At 32.2% G+C, this 24,988-nt stretch overlaps 2 protein-coding genes across 5 annotated transcripts; one reads left to right on the forward strand and one right to left on the reverse strand.

The window, feature by feature from the left end:
• Positions 1-1,118: 1,118 nt before the first annotated feature.
• LOC100818157 (AUGMIN subunit 3) lies at positions 1,119-17,247 on the forward strand. Of its 4 annotated transcripts, none has more exons than XM_014769963.3 (19): positions 1,119-1,392; positions 1,505-1,541; positions 1,619-1,722; positions 1,797-1,992; positions 2,227-2,293; positions 2,732-2,835; positions 4,513-4,597; positions 5,161-5,218; positions 5,741-5,872; positions 7,127-7,196; positions 7,954-8,011; positions 8,128-8,183; positions 10,157-10,309; positions 11,968-12,079; positions 12,193-12,340; positions 13,320-13,395; positions 15,670-15,765; positions 16,662-16,802; positions 16,921-17,247. In XM_014769963.3, the coding sequence occupies exons 1-18, from the start codon at positions 1,217-1,219 to the stop codon at positions 16,791-16,793; spliced, it is 1,860 nt and encodes a 619-aa protein (XP_014625449.1). In that variant the 5' UTR covers positions 1,119-1,216; the 3' UTR covers positions 16,794-16,802; positions 16,921-17,247. The 4 variants fall into 4 exon arrangements, with proteins under 4 accessions (XP_014625449.1, XP_014625448.1, XP_040867142.1 ...); XM_014769962.3 differs by having other exon boundaries at positions 1,120-1,392; positions 16,938-17,247; XM_041011208.1 differs by having other exon boundaries at positions 1,120-1,392; positions 5,164-5,218.
• A 2,729-nt stretch (positions 17,248-19,976) lies between these two features.
• LOC106796630 (WAT1-related protein At3g30340) lies at positions 19,977-23,372 on the reverse strand. Its single transcript, XM_014769524.1, has 6 exons — positions 23,191-23,372; positions 22,516-22,538; positions 21,813-21,957; positions 20,802-21,205; positions 20,461-20,608; positions 19,977-20,181 (listed from the first exon to the last, which is right to left on the reverse strand). The coding sequence occupies exons 1-6, from the start codon at positions 23,370-23,372 to the stop codon at positions 19,977-19,979; spliced, it is 1,107 nt and encodes a 368-aa protein (XP_014625010.1).
• Between the last annotated feature and the right edge of the window lie 1,616 nt (positions 23,373-24,988).

The following is a 24,988-nucleotide window of genomic DNA, read 5'->3' on the forward strand; positions in this document are numbered from 1 at the left end:
ACACACGTGCAAGTGACATACACACAAGCAGAATCACAAGCAAGTACATAATGCATATATGCACAAAATCTCGTGCACATCACAAGCATTTATAGAAATAGATGCATACACAAAATTGTACATACACGCACACGGCATTGCACACATAGGCAATGGGAAGATAAATTAGGTTAATTTTTTTTTGTATTATATTATTTCTTACTAATAAATAACTTTCATCATGTGAAAAAATAAATTGGTATTGTATCATTTTCAATAATATAAATAAATTAACAAAGTTTCCAATATAAATTTTTAAGTAAACGAAAAAGTTTTCCCTCCAAAATTTACCTGTGATATGATTTAGTTATATATATATAAAACAAACAATTAAAAAATTTGAGGCCTAAGGCAACAGCCTAGATGGCCTAGCCTTGTACATGGCCCTCCCAACAACACACCTCTTCATTTTGCTTATCATCTTCAAAGTAAGCCCTTTTGAAGCAAATTCTTTGAAATTGAAAGAAATTCTTATTAAAGTGGACTTCTATTTTGGCTATGAGTTTCTAATCAAATTGAAACTTCAATCAAGATACCCACTTACACTCCAAATTGAAATTCAAACTCTTTTATGTGATTTGTAGAAAAAGGAATGAATTAAGAAACCTGGATGTAGTAATGTTCGACCACGAGAATCATAGTTATAAACCCTTTTTGGTGTACTTTTTCAGCACCCAAACAAAAAATGCAAAATCTGTTGAAGATGGAGAAAATTACAAATAGTGAGTATGAATTAGGAAAAATGGTATCTAGATATGAAAGCTTTAAAGGAATTTTAGGACTGAATTTTAATAAAACTCTTATTTAATTTATTCATCAAAATCTATGTGAATTTTTTCATAATTACCCTTAAAATTAATGTGATCAATAAAAAAATATTTTTATCTATAGAAATTATATAAGAGAAATGTCTTATAATTATAAGTATAAAAGGAATAATTAAGCCTAAAAGTTAACTGTTTTGTCCGTATATAATACTAATATATAATTAAATAATAATATAAAATACTTTTTTTTACATATTTAATAAATTATATTCATTGAAGTCTAATTTTTCAAATGGGTATTATTCACTCGGAAGAAATTCAAATTTAACAGGATCCCATTCTTTGCTTCAGTGTGAAGAGTAGAAAGAAGGAAGGAGGAAAGGGGCATCGGAGAGAGAGAAAGAAAAAAGATGAGCGGTGGTCGACTTTGTACATTGCTTGGAGAATTAGGGTACGAAGGCTGGGAAGCATTGGACCCTGACAGCTTCGAATGGCCCTTTCAGTACGAAGATACTCGCCCTCTTCTCCACTGGATCTGCTCCAATCTTCGCCCCTCCAACGTCCTCTCTCTCGGAGAACTCAACCAGTTACTTTACTTTCTTCACTCTCTCTCAATTTTTCATTCATTATTTAATTATTATCTAGTATCCACTGGCTTTGCTTAATCATAATATGAATGTTTTATTTCCGTGTTTCAGGTATGAGCAGTTCAAGCAAGAAGGGAAGCTGTTAGAGGTCATGTATTTATTGTTGGAATTGAAAACTGATAAAAATTAGTTGGTTGAATAGTTAAACTGAATTGAATTGAACAGGGCGAGGATTTGGACTTTGCTTACGACAGCATCTCTGCATTCTCTGATAGGAGAGACAATCAGGAGGCCGTTTTTGGCACCGAGGAAGGATTGAAAGATATCAAGTACTTTCTGCTGCTGCTACTACGTTTAATTCAATGGATAGGGAAAAACATTGTGTTGATCTTTCTGTTTTTAGGGAGGCGACTTTGGCGTATAGAGAGGAGGCTTTGGCCTTGCAGAGGCAGCTGAGGCATCTGCAATCTCAGTTTGACATGCTTTCGGGCCAGGCCTCCACCTTGACACAAGGAAGGCGAGCACGCCTTGCTGCAACCTCTATTGTTAATGGACACCTTGCTAATATAGATGATAGCCTTTCTGTCAGGAATTTACAGGTAAGTCAGTGCTTCCATCTATAATGAATTGTTTTCATGCTCTCTGTTATCAATTATTGTGGTTCCCATGTAAGTAATTTTTATTCAATTATCAATAATGTTGTCTGAAGTCTGAATTCCTTGTTAGAAATCATGTACTTTTTAGGAAAGCCATAAGTGCAATTATAATTCTTAGTAGTTCATTTGCAGGCTTGAGTATCATCTCATGGTGTTCTGTTGTTTTTTATTGCTTAGATGAATGGCGTTCTTGAAAGAATTGCTTCCACAGCGCATGAGTTGGCTCATTACCATTCAGGAGATGGCAATATTTCCTTCCCTTGTTTCTCTCGGATGTTACTTCCTCGTTCTACTCGTTTTTATGAAGTTCATTTTTGTGATTCACAAGTGACAGTCTGAAATTTATCAGCTTTATCTTATTAGAAGCTTTGTTTTTAAACCGCATCAGCCATTGTGAGATCAAATGATATTTTCATTGTTCTATGTTTTCTGCTTTGGCTTATGAATTTGTTAAATGGAAGAGATTTGAAATGGACAGTTTCCAAGGAGATATAAATTTTGTTGAAAGTCCCATCTTGCTGAAAATTTGGTTTTCAATAATGCTCAATGGTGTCATTTGATACATGTAGCTAACCCTATCTAGTGAAATAAGACACGGTGATTGGTGTGGTATGGTATGCTGAAAACTCATATGACAAGCTTTGATCTTTCTTCTGATGAGTTTAACTACTTTGAAATGCAGAAGATGATATATATTTGGCATACTCAGATTTCAATCAATTCTTGCTTGGAGATTCATCTTGTCTAAAAGAGCTAAATCAGTGGTTTGCTAAGCAACTGGACACAGTAAGTGGCACATGTGTTTTTCTTTACTTTGTTCTCAATCTATGCTATGCTTTTGTTAGGATAAATATTGTCTTTGTGTGAAAAATTCTATTTTTCTATCAATTCTAATAAATTGATAATACACTTAGCTTAGAAGGATGAATAGGTTCCCTTTAGAGCGCAAGCCTTAGTGCAATGGCAAAGGTTGCTACCTTTTGAGTTGTGACTAGGGGCTTATTTGGGTAAACTTTTCATTAACACTTCTAGGAGAAGAAATTGAGAAGGAAAAATGAAATGAGTTTCTTCATAAGCTAAAATTAGGTTGCATAAATTAATTTGTAGAAGCTCTCATATTAGCTTCTCTAAAAGATGATTTTTTTAACTTATGCATAAGTTAATTTTAGCTCATTGAGAAACTTATTTCATTTTTCCTTATTTTCTTCTCCTAGAAGTCATGGATTTTAGTCATGGAAACCGCCTTTCCATTCTCAGGGGAAAGTTTGCATAGATATCACCCTTTCCACACCCTGTAATAGTGGGAGCCTCATGCACTTTGCCTCCTTTTTTGTAGGTTCCTTTCACCCTGTTCCAGTGGATTATGATATATCAATTTCTGATTGCTTGTTCACATTTGTAGAAGTTAAATATGTTATTTGAGATTTTTTTTTTTGTTCCCTATACTCTGGCCTAATCAATAACTATTAAATTTGAAGTTAAATATGCTTAAACCATTGAACAACTTTTGTTGGGGTTCCTTTGTTTCCATCTGTTAAATTGTTAGTGATTGAATATTCTTGTGTCACTGCCACAACATGTTTTAAGCTTTGCATTATAGTATTTTTGTGCTGAACTCTGCCTACTAGTAGAATGGAATGGAATGGAGGAAAGACTAAGAACAGTGAAAAGGAATATGGAATACAAGAAATATATGCCACATTGCCACTTCCTGACGTGGACATATAAAATTTGGTTAGTCATGTAAGTCCTAATGCATGAGTTTGATTAGGACTTAGGATTGACATTGGTAAATTTTATGAACAAGCTCTGTCCACGTCTTGCAATGTAGGGAGAGTGGCTGGTCTTCTTGTTGTGGGATTGGGTTTGATGTAATGCATAAGGCAATTTGGACTTGTGAACCTCTTCCATAAGGACCAATTCAACCCTACAAAACCAGTTTGTTTCATAAGGACTAAAGTCTTATGAGTACTAATTAAGTCCTATCTCTAGACACACCTACTCACACCAGCACAACTAAGGTGCTAAAGGTTGCAATCAAGGCAGCCTAAAGAGGCTGCAATTAAGGTGGGCCAGGGGTAACCTCAAATAAGGTGGCTTTCTAACAGTTCTTTTTCTTTTCAGACCTGTTCATGTCATATATATTGATATTTTATGTAAAATTTAAAAGATTCAGCATTCGACTCTGATCATGCAAAATGAACTTTTTTCATGTTAGTTTCCTTTGTCTTTATTTATCCAATTGATAACTGAAATCTTTAAAATTATAGTTTATACTTCCTTTTTGGTGTTAATTGTTCCTGATTCTGCCTTGTGTGATATGGCTGTTGTGGTGGACTTAACTATATCAGGTGTCATCTTTTGTTTTGTATTCTCTGATAATGATCTTTTAAACTTTTTATTCATTTATTATTTCAAGGTCTTGATGCCCTTTTTCGATTTATTTTTCTAATACATTATCAGGGTCCATTTCGACTTGTTGCTGAGGAGGGGAAATCTAAATGCTCTTGGGTGAATCTTGATGACATCTCAAATACCTATGTTAGAGGTGTACATGACGGTTTTTACAATTCACTATTCTTTTTCCTTATTCTCAAATCAATACAGTAGTATTCCCAAATTTTAATTGTGTCTGTCTGCTTCCTTACTGGCTGCAAACATGAGTTTTTTACTTTATTATTATCAATGTAAATATATTTTATTTATTTATTGTATGCATAATATTTATTTTTCTACTGATATAAAACTAGTTAACATCAGGATTTATTTGTGTTTTTGTTACTTATTTGTGACTTTATTGAAGTGGTTTAGGCAACGACTTCTTAAAAATTCTGGCATTCTGTTCCAATCCTATGCAGTGTAAAACTGTCGTTAAAAGTGTGTTCAAATTATGAACACCTTACTTCACTTAAAACCTCTGCACTGAACCAACTGACTCTGGAGTCTGGACAAAACAAAGGCTAATAAAAAATCTATCTGTATCTCTCTACAGATAAATACAACTATGCTGTGGCTTATGTGCAAAATATGTATCCTGTATGAACTAGGAATATTGTTAACTGGATCTGTTGAGCATATTTGTTTTTTTTTTTTTTTTTTTTTGTGGTTCAGCAGATTTGGAAAAATCACATCATCAACGTGTATCTGAGTTGCGACGGCTTCGCTCAATGTATGTGCTTCTTTTCTTTAACATTGTTACATTGCAGATTACTTATTTTGGTAAATCGTGGATTGATTTAATATATACCAAGTTGTACTTTGAGAATTGTAGATTTGGATATTTATCTATCTATTAGTTTATTATGATATAGGGTGGTTATCTATTAGTCAATTATGATGAGCTCCTGTCTTATAAATTGCTAGATTGTTTTAAAATATCAAACTCAAACTTGAGTTCTGCTCAGTCTGTGCTTGATAGTTGTGCCTATATTATTGCTATGTTAGACGAAAATAGTTTGTAATTTTGTTTCTTTTTGAGGTGGTTTTGAGGATAGCTGACATTAAAGCATGTTTATCCTTTGTGTAATCCTATTGTTGTAACATCTGTGATTTCATGGTGTTGCTTCTGAAGAGATACAAAACATATTTTGTAGTAGTTACAGTTTTTGATCTAGTTAGACTGGACACCAGACTCATGTTTCTAATATTTTATCAATCTTTTAGTGTTAATGGTCTGTGCAAACTTTGACAGATTTGGAGTAAGTGAAAAACAATGGGTTGAAGCACAGGTCGAGAATGCCAAGCAGCAGGCTATTTTAATGACACTTAAATCACAAGTATCATCAGATGAAGCTCATATTCATCTTGATCTTCATTCTCTTAGGTATTTATAATGTATTTATAATGTTAATACAATCTCTATTATGCCTTTATTTCCTGGGTGTTGTGTTTTTAAATTCTGACCCCCCTTATGACTATCTTCTCAAGACCATGCCATGGGCTTTGGCATTGTGTATTAGTGACCTTGTAAACTCCATTTTTGATCCCTTCATGTAAAAGTACTAAGAATATATACGGACAATCAATTTACAAGCATTTTTCTGACATGGAATTCTTTATTATGAGTAAATTACTCCAACTCCCTTCTATTTTGCACTTCTTACTTGAAGACCCCTCTATTTCTAAAACTTATATAAAACACTTTCTATTTTATAAATATGCCACACCTAAACCTCAAACCTTTGTTTTTGAATAAAATTGACCAAAAATACCGTTATTGCAGACTGAGTCATTACAATAAGCCCATCCTTATTTCTTGAACATTATGCCATCCCCCTTCTATTTTACAAAACCATCACAATTAAATCCTTATATATAGTTAAAATTTAGAATATTTAAATTTAAATACTTTAATGATTACAATTTCAACATAACATTAGAGTAATATAAAAGAATAAACAATAAAATAAATTATAGACTCATATCTTTGAAATACTAAATTTATTTTAAAATTGTTGTAGCAAAAAACTATTTTTTCATCCTTAAAAGATTATTTTTAATAAATTAGTTTTATTCTATCCTTTTGTTAATTTCTTAATTCACGTGATTAAGTTTTTATAGCAATAAATTTGAAATAATTCTTGTTATTTTGAAGATACAAAATTATGATTTGTTTTATTGTTTGTTTTGTTCTCTGATGTTATTTTAAATTTTTTATCACTTAAGTATTTACTAATTTTAATTTTTACTTTATAGTAGATGGATTTAATTGTAATATACTTATCAAATAGAGGAGGGGGTTTGTGTAATGTGTCAAAATATAAGGGTATTCATGCCAATTTAATACAAAAAATAAAGGTTGGTACAGTGGGGTATTATGTGTTGCGTACTTACAAAAATAGGAGGGATATTTGGTAGATTTTAGAAATACAAGGGGTCTTGTGTAAGAATTGCAAATAGAAGGGAGGTTAGAATATTTTTCTTTATTATTCACACTTTTTTTGTCGTCTAATCATAGGATGGGGTCTAGAATTCAAGGCATTTTGAAAGGAAATGTTAACTTTCATATTCTATTGACTATAAATGTTTTTTAAATTACAGTTTTTAATGTGATCATGTCATGTGCTGTGATATACAGGAGAAAGCATTCTGAATTGAAAGGAGAACTTTCAAATCTTTATAACCATGAAGAAAAGCTGCTATCAGAGGTTTGTTACTACATAGCTTGTATTCTAGGGTAGGCTTCTTGTATCTTCTAGCTAATGACATTATACCATTGATTTTTCCATTAAAAATGCTTGGACTTTCCTGTCTAAAGGATCATATAATTAGCAATTTAGCATTTAGTGATTTGAGTTGTATACTATGTGAATGTGAATATTGAAGGCATTGCAGTTTACTTTCTTCAATATTTTCAAAGTTCACTTTTTCTTTTGTCTGTTGTTTGGAAAGTTGGTAGAGATCCAAAGTTTTCATAAACTTATTTGAAAAATAAATGAATTGTTGGGCAATGGGGAATTTGATAAAACAGAACTCTGTTGTCGAATGAACAAAATCTCAGAATTTTCCATCACCCACCCTATGCGGTTATCCTCTTTTGCCAATTTCTTGTCCTCATTGACCCTTACCCAAGCCTCAATTCTGGCTTCCATCCCTTCTAATTTCCCTTCCAAATTATCCACTCATCCAGCCTCTCTGTCACAGGAATTCCCTCCCTCCTTTTGGTCTTGTAGGTAGGACCAAAATGATAGAACTCCAATTTGGACCAAATTACAGAAATTACAACAATCTTGCTGTTCTAGAGTTCAGAAACTCCTACAAAGGTTATCTCTGCCATGGAAACTACAAACACATGACATAATTGTCCCTTATTAAAACTAAGTCCTATATTTTCTAGAATAGAATTTCCAAATAATTGGTCTCGGGATGGTGGTCCAATGCCATATCATTTTCTTCCCTTTTCAGACTATTTCAGATTTATGCTGGGAGCTAGCTCAACTCCAAGACACATACATTTTACAAGGTATTTTCTCAACTCTCAACTATTGGGAAGAAATTCAATTTTATTTTATTCATTTGTTTTGTACTGTAAATGATTCATTCTTCTAATTTAGTATAGTTAAATCTTTTATCCTCTAGGTGATTATGATTTGAAGGTCATGCGCCAAGAGTACTACATTAATCGGCAGAAAGCAGTAAGTTTAGCCACTTATGTTGATTGTGATTGTTTTAATGAATATGTCCTGATGTGTTGGAATATGTTCGTTAGATTCTTGTGTACATCCTCCAAATTTAGATTGGTTCCCCGAGTTTGAAGTTCTTTCTATTCTCTTCTCAGTTGTAGCTAACTTTGAAAACGAGTTGCAGTTTCTTCTCTTCTATCAGCCTGTTTGGATCTGTCCTAAGTTTCTGATGAATGTACTAAATTGAAGGTTTTTGATTCAAGGGGTGTGCTAGTTGCCTAAGTTCTTTGGTATGATTGGCTGAGTTGTTTTGAATCTGGTAGTGTTCATTTTCTGTTTGAGTTTACCACTTATAACTAGCTTAAACTTGAGGATGAGTATTAAGATATTGGGTTATAGGTTGTCAGTAATTGTTGAGTTCCCACATTAACAATAGATATAACCATAGTAGAGCTTATAAAGGCTTGATCAGTCCTTAACTCAAACTAGTTTTTGGGGTTGAATTAGGCTCAACTCAAATTGAAGATGGTTGTAGAATTCATCAGAGATCTAATATTGGGTCAACCTCTATTGTCCACAACTCTACTTGGCTTTGTGGCATCCCAGTGCAATAAAATAATCAGTCCTATAGTCTCTGTGCTTTAGATGTCCAATCTTGGGCGTGAAGTGTGTTGAGATCTCACATCAACTATGGAGTATAGATATTGCCAAAGCAGAACTTTGGGCAGTCCTCATTTCATCAGTTAACTTTTGGAGTTGAGTTAACCTAGTTCAAATGTCTTCTTATTGGTGGGCTTAGTGTATATAGTGGTATTAGGTTAACTGGTTAAGGCTTTGTACATTATATAACACATTACAAATTATCAATTAATAATTTTATTTCCATGTCTTTATTTGCCTTTCCCTAACCCTAAACCTATAATTCTTAATCATTCTTTATATTATGGAAATTTTCCTTTTCTTTAAGTGTGTGTTTGGATAAAAAGTTTTAAGGATGAAGGTATTTTTTTGAAAAAATTTAAAATGATAAATTCCTTGTTTGGATGTTTGAAACATGAAATTTGAAATCCTGAAATACATTTACTGTTTCTTTTACCTAAAATGACAACTTTGAGATTCTACCATGAGATGGAATTGAAAATATCTTGCTCTCTCTTCACCTCAACAATGAGGACAGTAGTAGAAAGTCATATGCATTCTTTCACTTACTCTGACTTGCTTTCTTGATGCCTATTGTTCTCTCTTGTTCTCGTTCAATGCTGTCTTGCCGAGTAGTTTTCTAAAGAAGGAATATATGGTGGGATCCTGTTTGGGTGCTGACTGCTGAGGAAACAGAGCAACCTATGAGAAAATCTCACCTTTTCTTTATTTACCATCCCTTGATGATATTTCTTTCTCTTTTGTATTTTAACTATTTTTCACTGTTACACTTCCTTCGGTCACCATTTACCCATAATTACCTGCATTTATTTTTCATTGCAACCATGATCAAACCTCCCAACATTATCTTGGTTTTGTAGTTGTTGAATGTTTGCTGAGAAATCTCAATTTCTACTGTTATAAGTGGTTAAAGATGAGCACAAGCCATGGCCTAAAATTCAGTTGTCCAAATAAACAAATAATGACATTGTATTGCTGCAATTGAATTTCTATGTACTTTAAATTCTTTGGAAATATAAAAATCCCCATCCAAACATAATATAAAGAAAAAAGTTTCCATGAGTCAGTCTTTTAATAATTATACTTACATTCCTGAATTGACTCTTTTTTAGTTGGCCATTGTCATTAATAAAATGTAAAAGCTTGTGAGTGTTTCTTCTTCATTCTTCAAATAAGAAAATACATATGATTTTTTATGAGTTCTGTTAGTCCAATACTTGTAATCATTGTATGTGGCACTACCAACATCATTGTGTTAAATTATCTAATGTTTGAATTTTTACACTTATAACCTCTGGTAACAAACCTCTCAATTCTTTTTGCAGTTCATAAACCATCTCATCAATCTGCTTGCCAGGCATCAGTTCTTAAAGATGGCTTGCCAATTGGAAAAGAAGCACATGCTTGGAGCATTTTCGTTGCTCAAGGTTATTGAGTCTGAGCTGCAAGCATACTTGTCTGCAACTGAGGGCCGAGTGGTATGTATCCTTAGAATTTCCCATTGCACTTTTTTCTTTAATTTTGTATGATTCTTTGGTCATTGCTCTTATTTTATTTCAAATATTCAACTTGCTTGTTCCTCTTTAACTTGTCTGATTTTCTTTTCACTTGGGTACTCATGGAGGGAATACTGATTTTCTAGACCCCTTTAACTTTCTTTTAAGCGAGGAATGAGATGGAATGGGGATGAGTTAGTTATGGAGAGAACATAGGAGTCTAATCCAATCTGAGAGTGCAGGCATGCAATCATTCCTGACTTGTTGGTTGCAATTGAAATTTCTTGGTGATTAACATGAAATAGTTGGAACGTGGTTTTATTAGTGTCTTGCTAAGAATAGTTTATTAAATAAATTCTACTTTTTTTCCTTTGCCATTGAAGGACTTGGCTGCTTTAAAGTTAGGAGGTGTGGTTTAGAGGATAAAGTGCAATAATAATCATTAAATTCTAATGGCCAAATGACCTATTTGGTCATTTATCTTATTTTTTGGTTCATTTTGGTCCTTTATCTTTTAAAAAGTTCATTTTGGTCTTTTATCTTTTTAAAAAGATTCAAAATGATCTTTCCGTTAGTTTGAAGTTAACGCCATTGACGATAATCAAATACCGGCGGCTAAAAGCCTCCACAAAACAAAAAATAAGGAAGAAGCTGCAGCGTTAACAGTTTCATCCTTCACAGACCATAATTCCCTTTTTCGCAAATCAAAAATCACAAACCTCACATAATTTAATGACTCAGCTTCAGTATAACATCATCCACATAAAATTTGATGTGCAGCCTATCTTTCCTACAACCATCTGCACAACATCCTCTTTGTTTTCTCATCTCAACTCACAACCCTTTTCGCACCAAAACCTTGATGTGCACCCAAACCTGAGGAGGTCATTGGGTTCAAGAAGAACTTCGATTCTCCAATGAGATCATCCACAAGACGCCACAAGACGCCATAATGCGATTCTCCCTCATCCTTTCAACAAGAACCTGGATGCCCACCAAATGAGTCTTTTTATTCCTCTCCTCGCTTTGATTATTGATGGTCTGGTGGCTTTTCAAGTTGAATTGGTTGCGTGATTTTGGGGATTTCAATTTGGGTGTGAGGTTTGTGATTTTCCATTTGAGAAAAAGGCAAATAGGGGGTTTGTGAAGGATGAAAGTGTTGGCGCACTGTTGCTTCTTTCTTATTTTTCATTTTATGGCGGCTTTTAGTCACCGGTATTTGATTATCATTAATGGTGTTAACTTCAAATTAACAGAAGAACCATTTTGAACCTTTTTAAAAAGATAAGAACCAAAATGAACTTTTTAAAAGATTAAGGACCAAAATAAACCAAAAAAATAAGATAAAGGATTAAATAGGTCATTTGGCCTATTCTAATTAATGGTTATTATTGCATTCCTCTCACTTTAGAGGAGTAAAATCCACGACTATAATGCCATTAAGTATACCTTCTAATATAATTTCCTTCTCACCATGAGTTATGACTTCTTGAACCTAATTCCTAAAGCTATGTTGGTATATGGAATCTGCTATCTTGACATTCCTTATATTTTCCTTCATAGACCCTAGTTTCAAAATTATACTGTTTTTTTATCAAACCTCTACTTATATCTTTTGAACTTTTCTTTATGGTTTTCAGGGTCGTTGCCTGGCCCTTATCCAAGCTGCATCCGATGTTCAAGAACAAGGAGGAGTTCATGACAGTGATCATTTTTTGCATGCTATTAGAGACATGCTAAAAATTTATTCAAGTGAAGATTTACTCATCAAAATATTTATGATTTATTCAAGTTATAGTGGTCTTATTATCTTTCTAATAATCTGTTTTGCACCATTTTCCTGGCATTCTACCATTTTTTCCCAGATACTCAAGCTCAAGCTACACTGTCCACATATGTATCAGCTCCTGGCATTGTCCAACAGATATCAGCTCTTCATTCAGATTTGTTGAGCCTTCAGTCGGACCTTGAGAATTCTCTTCCAGAAGACAGAAATAGGTGTATTAATGAACTGTAAGTTATTATAAAAATCAATATACTGTAATTTATGATATATTCGTGAGCTATAATTTCTTTCCATCAATAGAGACCTTTGTTTGCCGTAGAAGTATGAATTCTTATGCTTCAGTGGCCCAGTGTAGATAACAGTGCTCTTTTTGATGTCAAAATTATATTCTCTATTGCAATTATAGGGTTGGGATATGTACCATGGAGTAAATCAAAGTCAATATTATGCCAATCCATAACTTTTTCGCTTAATGAATATCTCAAAACCCTCTAATGGATTGACAGTTTGTATCATAAACATCATGTTCATAAAATTTCATGTTAATCTAACATTGTTTTCTACTCCATTGAAATGTCTGAAAACAAAAGTACACCATACTTTTTAAAGAAACAACAATATCAACCACTTCATTAGATGCTTTATTATTGTTTAAATCTTCTAAATTTGACATGCAAGTTCTGCATAATAATAATTCAATGGTTGGACTTGGATTAATCAAAATCATTTTCTATGAAGACATTGATTGGTGCAAGTTTATCAAGGTTTTGCATTGGTTTCGTTTGATATAATCTGTAAAATCATTGGAGGCTGATATTTGTGTGAATTTAGCCTATGTGGTGTGGAGATTTAGCAAAACTTGGATAGACATGCTTATTCAAGCAAGCATTTATTGTTACTGATAGTTGTGGCAATCCTTTTTATCCTGCAGCACAAGAGGCTAAATTCAAATACTACATAACAACTCTTGTATGCTTAACTGTAAAGAATTGTTGTCGAGACATTCTATCCCTGATCATTTGCATTACTGTCAAATTTGGAGTCCATGTCCAAACAATTTTCTATTCACAATCGTATATAAAGTTTCCGCATGTTTTTAGTGAGAGAGCAATGAGTTTCTTTCACATAATTCTCAAGTTTGGATTGTCTTTTTGTTGCCGATTTAAAAAGAAACTGAGAAGTGTTCATGTCAATTTGAATCTGTAGGCGCAATCTTATTAAAAATCTGCAGAAACTGCTCTTTGCATCTTCAACAACAGCACAGCCAATACTGACCCCTCGGGTATGATTCCCAGATTTGTAATGAGGCTTCATGATTTTGCTGTTAGCATTACAATTGTTTTTCCTTTTTTCTTCTCTGCTTTTAGTTATGTAAATTTAATAGACTCACTAGTACTAAGGCTTTTGTTACAAGGTATGGGACAGTAAGTAGGGAATCAGCAAATGTGGGTAAGCAGGATATAAATAATGGGGAAATATTAAACTGCAGCAAAATGGACTGACTATGCAACAGTGGTGAATAGGAGAGAGGAGGGAATTCAGTTTGAGGGAGCTTGGAGCAAGTTAGGTTAGATGTTAAAAGCTGGCAGAGTAGGTTAGTTAAGAAATTGGTGAAGGTTTTGGGGTCCTTTTGGCAGGAAAGACCCTCAGATCACAGGTGTTTCTCTTTAATTTTCTGTCTTTCAGTGTAACCAAGGGGGATTTTCCCTACTGTAAGCAACTATACTCCATGGTTTCCTCTTGGAAAACATTACTTATGAGAGAACAGATATATGTTTCACCCAAGGGCAAGAGCAGTATTGTTCAGTATGGTACCTATATAACATGTAGGCTTTTCCTCACTGTAGATTTTAAACATCTAGGGGGTGTTTGTTTCACGGATTTGATTATATTTCTGGGAATAATATTCCCAATAATAGCATTTTGAGGAATATTATTCCCATCAAACATGTTTGGTAAATACTTATCATTCACTGGAATGTTTTTAATTTTAAAACGAAAATATTAAATAGATAAATGAAGTAGAATAAAAGGAAATTGGGAAGTTATTTTAGAAAATAACCTCCATTTCCATGGGAATATAAGATTCCCACCCCTTTACAAGGGAATAGGAAGAGAGAGAAACATGTGTAATATGGATTCCTGGGAATAAGTTATGCCTGAGAATATTTTTTTATAACTTGTAAGAAGCATGAGAATGTTACATTCTCAAACTCACATTCCTGGGAATAATTTTGTAATACTTGAAACAAACACACTCCTTAACTCCATATGATGAAACATGAAACATCACAGGCCGGCGTGAGTTTTATTTGGGCTATTGCATATTTATGGTTTGAAATCAAATGGAAGATGGTCCAGTATCTAACAAAAACTCTTCAGGAAAAACTATTGAAAGACTCTAAATGGCTTTATCGAAATTTTGGTTTTCAGTGGAGTGCAGTGGCATTGATTGATACATTTAGCAAGAGGTGGCAATATGGGTCGGGCTACTCGACCCAACTTGATGAAAGGTAGGGCTTGGGCTTATATTTTTTTAGCCCAAATTAACTGCGGGCTAAGTCCACAAAACCCATTAAAAGCCTGCAAAAGTCATGTTTTAGCAGGGCTTGGGTTTCACTATTTAGGCTTAAATTAAATCCGGATTTTTTTGCCCAGCCCATTATAGCCCACAACCCACATTGGGACGTCCCACATTGGGCCAGATAGCCCGTTTTGCCACCTATGCATGTAGCCTATGCTACCTAGGAGATAATACTTACTGTTGTTAGTTTTGTTGGCTTACTGCAGCAGTGTTACTTATTTCTTAATTGTGAAGAAGTGAACGTGTGTCTTCTCGGTGATAGTTCAAATATTAATGTTTCATTAATTTTAATTTTTAACATGTAGTCACAGAGGTTCTTTTGAATTTCTTTATAACAATTTAGTTAATTATATTTGTAATGTCTATTAACCAACCAAGGCCTTTTCCTACAAGGTGGAGTATTTGTGTCCATTGTAAAGAGTAAAATTAAAACTGTTGCCTCTTTATCAGAGGTTTAAGGGAATGGATTGCTTAGTGATGGTGTAACTGTGAATAGTGTGGACCTTATTGAAGTAAAGTAATACGACCTCTGTTCTTGTTTATAAGATCCAATTACCTAATTCACCAATATTAGGAAAAGTAGTTAATTTAGTTGATGACAATAAATATGTCCTAAATTTATATACTTTTTCAAAAATATCATTGTCATTAATGCTTCTCTCTCTTCTAAATGCATGTTAATATAACCTCTCTCTTATTTAATTAGGGGTATTTTTAGTCTAAAAATAATCAATGCATAAGACAATATGGATTGAGTCTTATATAAAGGAATAGACAAGTTTAAAAAGTTGGGTCATATAAATAGGAATGGAGGTAATATGATATTTAGATGACCTTTCTGAGAAAGTTGTAGCTTCTAGATACTAGATTATGTCTGAGTCAAAGATGTATAAAAATGGGCATATCAGTTTTTAATCTTTGTTTATATTGTGTTTTGACATTTTGTCTTGTTCCATTTGATCTCTTATTTAGCCATTAATGAAAGAGCTTGATGAAATGGAAAAGATTAACGCAAAGCTGTCTGTTGCTGTTGAAGAGGTGACACTAGAGCATGTAAAGAAGAATGAGGTAATGTAACCTGAACTTTTTATCTTGTCATCTAGGCGGTAATTTACGCCAATGATTTCTTGGAAGAAATCCTGCTTATTGGGTAGCTTCTAATTGATTTGAATCAGGGTAATAGTAAATTGAATTTTATCTAGGCAACTATAATGTATTAAAATAAACAATATTGTTAACAAGTCTCAATGCACATGCATACACTAATTTTTTTAATATTAACATGATCCATTTACTAGATTTTGTTAATTTTTTCCTAATTGTTTAGCCTTGTCCTATATTCTTGCTTATGCCATTCCATTCCCTGCTTCTTGTAGTTGAATGTTGATATTTTTTGAAGTAAGACTTACAAGAGGACCTTAACACAGGATTAAGGCACAGTGAAACGCAAAAAAACAGCATAAGCTTGACAAGTGCATTAGGTTTAAAATACTAGAATTCTTGCGTCTCCAACCCCATACAGTCGACCAGAGTTTTCTACTCTTCTCACCTAACATGCTTCTCTCTTAATAACTCCTTTTCATGATAACTAATGAAAATAATTCTTTGGTATAATTAGCGAAGAGCTTCTGGGCAATGGGGTACGAAGTTTATTATTGAATCTGAAAACCTAAAACATAAGGACAATAACTCATCAATCCTGAAAATTGACCCTTGGCCTTGGTCTTATTTGCTTAAAAAGAAAAGGATAGAGAGAAAAAAAGTGATATTTTTGAGTTTGAATCATTGTAGACACACTTGACATTGCATGCCACACCTCTTGCCAAACTTTACATGAGTATAGAACGCAAGAATCTGAACATATTTCTGTTATATCACTACTTTGATAGACACCCCCATATCAATTTCAAAGATTCTGAACCTATTTCTGTGATAACTGAAACTTTGTTTGCACTGGCATCCAGATTGTGAAACATCATAAACAAGAAATTGGACTTCAAAGGCGAGTTTTTGTTGATTTCTTCTGCAATCCTGAGCGATTAAGGAGCCAAGTTAGGGATCTGACTGATCGTGTCAGAGCTATGCAAATTTCGTAGCAATCATAAGTACTCTCTTCTCTTTTACATTCTTTCTCTCTCTGGTTGTGTAATACTGTTATTATGATTTTTCTATATGCTTATTTTTATCCATATGGATAATGTGCTAATCTTTTGTTTATACAAGTTTTTTTTTTTGTCCAGTTTACTCAAGTGTTTTAACATTTCATGCCTCCGAACCTGTGGACGAACGTTAGTAAGGAGCGTTGGCTAAGATATAGACCAGGCACTTGGAGAACAAAATTTGCAACAATATTCTTTCCTTTTTTCCCCTATTAAAAAGGAAGCAATCAAAAACTTTATTCTGGTTGTCTAGATATTTGTAAGTGTATGTTGATCATCTCCCTATGAAGTTGGAATTCCTTTTCTTTACATGTGCAAATCAACTAGTACATCACATATATGTGTACATAAAAATCTTTATATTCAAGGAATTGGCATGTGCCGCTTGACACGAGTGATTGATAAGTTAGTTCTCAAGCTATATTCGCATGAAAGTAATGAAAAATTTATCAACTATAGCTACCATAATAGCTAAGTGCTTCACTTGTAATTCAGAGAATCCTTGTTCCCCATTAGACCTTAGCTTCGAGGGAACATTTGGAGTGCTCTCAAAATTATTCATACATTCTTCACCTTCACGGCATATTGTTCTTTCTTTAACAAGGACAAGAAGTGGCACGTGATAAGAACGCAATCGGAGCACAAGTGTGTTATGTGATTTGTGAGTTACTCTTGACTCGTTGGAAGATGGTGTGCATAGCATGCTCATCCCTATAAATTGGGTACTTTAAGGTTCAGGTAATACAAATGAAATTGGTGTTCCATTTTTTGGATGCCCTTTAACTTTAACACGAGACTTTGCAAATAAGCCAGCCCTTATTTTCCAGTTCAGCTTTGTTTGAAACATGCTACGAACTTTTACTAGTGAGAGAATATCTAGAACAGACTAAAGACTTTATTTTCTAGAAGCATCCTTTATGTACAGGAAGTTTCTACATTTACTAGTCCTAGAACTTTCAAAATAATAATTATAAATTAATTATAAAATGTCCGTGGATTATACCTATATATGGGCATAGTGTGAAGCTCTTGTAATCAATCAAATGAGGCATGCCACCTCTTAAAAAAGACCCTCTCTATACTATTCCATTATTCTCACTGAAAATACTTTTACCTATTTCCCAATAGCAACCTTTGCTCATACCACAACACAAACAATAAAATAAAAACTACCCTTAGTCTGTTAGTGATATGCAAGCTACGTTTGGTCATATACTGACGTAGGTTTACCCAATTATTTTAAAAGGAAACCCTACTATATTCTACACCGTTTTAGAATATTTTTTCTTAATCTATGGCTAATACCGTTCAACCCTTATCTATTTCTATTGCTATTTTTACAGGACAAAATTATGATTTTTGGAGCCCAAAAATAAAGACATTATTTTGCTCTGAAGATTTGTGGATATTATAAAAAGAAGGATTCAAAGCTTCTATAGACACTTCAACTCTTAGTTCAGCCCAGGAAAAAGAGTTGAAGAAAAATAAGCAAAAGGGCTCAAAAGGCTTTATTTATTTTATAAGAAGCCATAGATGATAGTATTTTTCCAACAATAATGGGTGCTACAACCGCTAAAGATGATGCATGGAGTACTCTAGAAGAGAATTTCTAAGGAAGTGCTAAGATAGGTGACGTTAAACTTCAAACTCTAAGGCATGAGTTTGAATTAATAAAAATGAAAGAGTTTGAGACTACTACTATTCTAGGATAAAAGAAATAGTAGCTCGAATGAGAGCATACGAGAATGATATTTTTGACAAGAAAATTATTAAAAAATTCTAATTTTCATCATTTATAAGTATGATGTAATTGTGACTACAATAAAGAAAAACAAAGATTTGTTCACTTTTTCAGTGATAGAATTAATAGGATCAGCATATGAGCAAAGATTGAGAATGTATGATGAATGTCTTTCAATCAAAGCTCAAATTACGATCTCAAAATAAAGAATATGGAGGAAAGAAAAATAGTGGAGAAATTTTTAGAAATTTCATTAAGAACAATGAAGACAAATATCTTTCATGTGACACATGCAAGAAAACAAGTTACATGAAGAAAGACAGTTGGCATTATGGAAAGCTAAAGTGTCAGTACTGCAAGAAATTTGGACATGTGGAGAAGAAATGCCACAACAAAAATATGCATCAAGCAAATGCCATTAAGGAACATGATCACGAGCAGCACCTTTTCTATGCTACCCAAGATTCTAGTGATAAAATTGATGGAAACTAGTACTTAGATAGCAGTTGCAGCAAAATTACAAGGCTAAAGATGGGAGCATCTTCGAGGATATTAATGATCCCATCCATTTATTAGAAATGGTGTATCTCTCTTTTTCCTACCATGTATTAGGCATGTGATTGGGTAATTGATTGAGTAATTACACTTGTGTGTCTCATAGCAGACCATTTATGCTTATACACTTAATTTATCTCTAATTACAAGACTTTTTTTTTTTAGAAATTTGTTTGTTATTTTTTATAAAATCTTTTTTTAATTTCTAGATGTATTATTTTTTTCTCTATATATCCTTATTTAATGATTCTCTCTTCAAATGTCAATGAGAAATAATTAAGTGAATAAAGAGATAAGAAAAGAATAATTTTGAAATGATAATACAACTCATTGACAGATTTAATATGATTAATTATTTTTCTTGAGAAACATGAATTAGTTATAAAAAAAATCTTATAATTAGAAAAGGAGGAAATACTCCCTATAGTTTTGAAGAGTTGTATAACCATTTAGATTTATAATGCTTGGTGTTTTCCACAATTGCTTATAGAGTAGAAATTGAGGTTCTAATTTGCTTAACAACAAATGGATTTCGTAATTCCTAGGGTAATATTGTTCACAGGGTAAAATATCTCTCCCTGTGAACTTGGAACTCACGTTTTGCACGTGCATATCAAGTAATCAACTAGTACATTACATATGATTTTTTTTAAAAAAAACTAGTACATTACATATAGGTAGATAAAAACTTTGTAATTAAGAAATTGACATGTACTGCTTGACATGAGTAACTGAAAAATTAGTCCTTAGGCTAAATTTGTTAATCTCCTCTCAAGCATGAAATTCTTAAAGCTTTATCAATTTCTAGTTACAGTAATAGCTAACTACTTCACTTGTAATTCAGAGAATCCTTGTTCCTCATTAGGCCTTAGCTTAGAAGGTACATTTGGACTGGCCTCCAAATTATTCTTACATTCATCTTCTTGACTTTCTTGAGTACCCTTCATGGCACATTGGTCTTCCTCTTTACTTTTAACCCAAAGTAGAATATACGTGCCAGATATAACCAAGACTGATCCTGCAACACTGTTTATTGCAGATAGGAATGCATTAGGGGCAATGCAGTGTAAAATGGTGGGGAAAAAATAACAAAATAGTTTTACACTCACAGTGTAAAATAGAAGAACACTCTTACATCATTCAATCAAAAATCACTATTTATGATAAATTTGTTAACTTTTACAAAATTATCTTAAAAGTCATAATAATGATAATAATGATCTGTGATTAGATGACAATGTTATGTAAAATTATTTTATACTATCAATATACCATTAAACTCAAATTAAAATAACTAAAATCAAATTTCCAAGATAAATTTCCTCATGTAATATAGAGAAATCAAGCACAGCAACGAACATCTGTAGAAGAGGGGTAAATGCTGAAGTAAAAACTGGACCCCTTTGTTTCACACACCATGACATTGCCACATAGCACAAGCCCGACCCTACCAGCCTTTATGTCCACACACACACAAAGCAAAATTTGAATGCAAAATTTTGTATTGATAATTAATTCAGGCTTGTTGAATTAATCTTGCACAATATGCTAATTGATATTCAGATTTGAACTATAGGTAGTTTGAAAAGAAACTTCATAAACATTTCTAAATGATAAATTTTGTGATAAAGGATATTATATCATACTTACAGCATATACAACAGTCATTATCTCTAACTTTCCTTTGAGAATCCATTTGGCATTACTTCTATCGATGACCAAAGTCAATATTGCTGATTGAATGGAAGCAAAAAAGGACAAAATGGCAGTGCTAGAGTATTGACATGGATACTTTTTGCTAATGCTTGCTTGTATAAGAAACCGTGAAGACCACAAGAAGCATCCTGCAGTTAGAAGCAGTGAACCTATGATCCATTTCTTTAACTTGGAGGCTGATGATCTTATTGTGCCTTTGTCTGCTATGTGCTCTGGTTGTTGGTTGATTAAGGGCACTCCTTTATAAAGGATCAACATCAAAGCTCCACCAATACACACAAAAGTTCCCAACACCTTGGCCTTCGCACTCAGCTTTTTCATGTCCACTTTCTCTATCCTAGCAATTTAAAGTTTTAATCTATATAAGTAATATAAAAAATTTGCTTCATAAGATTGTCACAAGACATTTTTCGGTTTTTAATTTTTTAATTTGTCCGTATAAAATACCTTATTTTCCATTTTAGTTTTTTAAAAGATTTTTTCTTTTTTTTGTTCATGTTATGTTATGTCATCAAAGAATTTGATATAACATTCATGTATTTTTTTTTAAGTTGTATTTTTAAATTCTTATTTATTCATAACTTATCTAATTGACGAGAGAATAAAAATATAATTTATAAAAAAATTACATGTGTTTATCCCATAAACTCGCTAATGACGACGTAAGTCAATGGATTGTCCATTAATGTCGATGGACTATATAATTTTTTTTAAAGTTTTACACGGACAGAAAATAAAAGCCTTAAAGGACTGGATGTTAGTATTTTAAGTTTTTTTTTCTTCTTTTCATTCAACTCTATTTATTTATATAATTTGATTGTCCTGAATGTTAAATTTAAATTATCACCTAATTTTGCATTAATTACACCTAAAAAATTTAAATTATCAACTTAACCCTAACGTAATTTTATTTCGTAATTAAGCAATATCTATGTTTGACTTACCCCAGTGGCAGCGCCATAATAAAGGTGAATACAGGCACCATATTTAGGAATGCACATGCGAACGTGGCAGATGTATATTCTAGTCCAATAAGGTACAGGGATTGAGTGAGTGTTACCCTGAAAATGAAACAAAACAAGTAGGGTGCTATAGTACGATGTCAAATACTTTATTCATGTGAGTTTCATTAATTTAAAAATAAAAATTACTATATAAAAATAAAGTTCACGTATTTATCTGATAAAACTAACACAACTTTTATCTAATAAAAAATATCAGAAAGAAAATATTAAGAAACTTCTTACTAATATTTCTTTTCAATTAAAGCTAGCAAATGTATAGATTATAGAGTACCTACCCCACAAAATGACCATCTAATATCTTTTCTACATTCTAGAGATACTAAAGAATAAATATCATTTTTCATCATTGAATTTGTTGGCTATTAATATTTAGGTTTTTAAAAGATAAAAAACTAAAATTTTATTTTTAAATTTATAAAAAATGTAACAAATTAGTTATATCGTTAGTTTTTTTCTATTAATTCAAACAATTTTACCTACATGACACTTTGAATGATAATGTAATATGCATGTGATTGTCACTGGTCATCTTCATAATTATTATGTGATAAAAAGTTAATTTTCAATTTGATTTGAATTTAATAATTTATTATCATTTTAATTTTTAAACTTGATCATCTACTCACTTTTGAGTTCCTGAAAATACTCGACAGGTGTTCAAAATATTTCTCGGATTGGATGGATTTTCAATTAATTTCTTTAGTTTTTTCTTAATTGAATCCTTGATTTTTTATTAAAAGTTTTCCGTAAAGTTAAACAACTGAGAAAGTTGAATTGGTTTATAGAGATTGAAATTCTACAAAAATATATTATAATTGATTAAGTTGTACTATAACACATTACAAAAGTATCAGTCTATTGTTTATACTTTTAATTAGGTGTTTTAATTAGGTTTTCATAAGGGCAATTAAACAGAAAAATCTAGTTAAAAAGAAAAGTTCAAAAACCCAATTAAATGAAAGAAGTTCAACTACCTAATTGAAATCTAGTAAAAGTATAAAACCGTAGAATAATTAAACCTTAAAATAACTTCAACATCTTAATTTTTTTCAGTAGTTTTTACATTTAAATTCTTGATAAACATCAATAGTTAAACTTATAAAGATTTTTTGGGAATCAAATACTTATTTTAGGTGAAAATTCCTCATAAATTAAAAGTTAATTTGAATTGGACGAAATTAAAGTAACTTTGATTCAGAATCAGAAAGGAGACCATTTATACATGATCAGCGTTGTAGCCAAAGGCACATAACTAAATGAAGAATTTAGTGAAGTAGATGGTACCTTTCATAGAAACAAGCAATATATAGGTGTCAAGAAAATGGCTGAAATTGCTTGTCGATATGTTAGGATGGTTAAGTAGTCCACTCCTTCATTAACAATCTTCTTCAGAAATATATTGACCAAAGCCAGAGCTAAATTAACTATAATCATCACCAAAACTGGCTTCCACACTTCATGGAACTTCAACAACGTCATGGTTATTTTTTTCTCTCTTAATTATAGTTTATTGTTTGTTTAGCCGTGGAAGAATGCCATATGATGCATGATATATTCTTCACTACATATAGAGGAATTAGCTCCCAAGAAGAGAGGAACAAATTAAAAGTCACGATATATTCCATTCCAAAAATTGTTTTCATTTTTATTTCTTTGGTGGGAATTTACTATTGGGAACATACGTTTTAATTGTAACTATTAATCGGATCTCTAAAGCCTGACCACTCACGTCTACTCATTGTTGGTACGTACTGTATTATGAATGGTCTAACAATGCCCCTCACCAACAGTCTCTTGTCTTTTGGACTATGGAGTATCTCTGAGTGTTTGGAGGGTTGATAAAATTATTTTTTATTAGAATTAATTTTTTTTATTATAATCATTTAGTTTTCCTAGTTATAATAATTAGGATTATATGAATAATGATGATCTGACAAACTTCATGCATTATTATAGCTGTTATTTATCCATTGTTTTTTTTATAACTATACTTTTTTTCTAATTCAAGACATTGAATTATCAAAAGAAATAAATGAGTCCTTTAAACAATCATCCCTTACATTTTCAAGCTATGAGTATGAATTTGCTCTCTTCCAATTTAATGCTTTGTTGGTTTTTATTTTTGTCTCTGGTTACACAGACCTTTAAGAGCTGATGACGGGATTCTAATTGTGGTAAGTGTCATAAAGTGTTTCATTATAGGAAAATTAAAACAAGTAAACTCTTGACAAAATATTTTTTTTAGGAACAATTAATTACTCAAACAACTAATAACTCAATAAATTGGTGATTGTGGTTATTTATGCTAAGTCGGCATCAAATCTAATATGTGTATAGCTAAAAATGCACAAAACTTGTGGTGTTCTTTTTAGTATTGTCTTTGTTTTTAAGTGCATGGTGGGACAATTCTTTTGTTTTCCTTCTATAGTGAATTCTAGGGTCAACCATCAACTATATAATAGGTGGTGCACCAGTATATCACCATCATATAGTGTTCTTTTATAAAACTATTACCTCTAAATTAGATTGTTGAGATTGATTTAAAATGATGTGCCATACTTGTTTTGTTGATAGCTAAGGCATGATAGTCACTTTTTTTCTTGATCATCACAATGAAACTTTTATATTCATGATAAAGTTCTCCACCTTTCTTATTTATTAGTTGTAAAACTTAAAATATTATGATAACATCTAAATTTCTTGCTTTGTCGGGAAATGATTACTCTGTTCGGTCTGTTAGCTGTTCAGGCAAGATTTTGGTTGTAGCTCCATGAGGCTAGTATCATTCCATAGTTGAATTGAACATAATCTATCAATTATAAAAAAATTGTGTAGGACTCTAGATGATTTAGTTAGAATGTGATTTGACACCAATTAAATTACATAAATTCTAGTATAGTGAAGCTTTGATGAAAAGATACATAGTGAAGATAATTAATCATTAAAGAAAATATTATATTTGGATTGATGTAATGAAACTATACATATATGTATTTGATTCTAATATATTTTTTTGTTATTCGAATCTTTATAATTATGATTTTGGTCCTTATATATATTTTTAAAATTTGGTTTTTAGTGCCATAAGTTTATTC

This window comes from Glycine max, chromosome 17, assembly GCF_000004515.6.
Source record: "Glycine max cultivar Williams 82 chromosome 17, Glycine_max_v4.0, whole genome shotgun sequence".
Classification (NCBI taxonomy): Eukaryota; Viridiplantae; Streptophyta; class Magnoliopsida; order Fabales; family Fabaceae; genus Glycine; species Glycine max.

Bases quoted from the DNA above. Each gene is read 5' to 3' on its own strand.
- LOC100818157 (XM_014769963.3), top strand. From the start codon at position 1,217: ATGAGCGGTGGTCGACTTTGTACATTGCTTGGAGAATTAGGGTACGAA. The intron at 1,993-2,226 runs GTAAGTCAGTGC...TTTATTGCTTAG, and splicing joins TTTCTGTCAGGAATTTACAG to ATGAATGGCGTTCTTGAAAG. The intron at 2,836-4,512 runs GTAAGTGGCACA...ATACATTATCAG, and splicing joins TTGCTAAGCAACTGGACACA to GGTCCATTTCGACTTGTTGC.
- LOC106796630 (XM_014769524.1), bottom strand. From the start codon at position 23,372: ATGACGTTGTTGAAGTTCCATGAAGTGTGGAAGCCAGTTTTGGTGATG. The intron at 22,539-23,190 runs GTTTCTATGAAA...ACACCTGTCGAG, and splicing joins TTGACACCTATATATTGCTT to TATTTTCAGGAACTCAAAAG. The intron at 21,958-22,515 runs GTAGATGATCAA...ATCGTACTATAG, and splicing joins TTTCAGGAACTCAAAAGTGA to CACCCTACTTGTTTTGTTTC.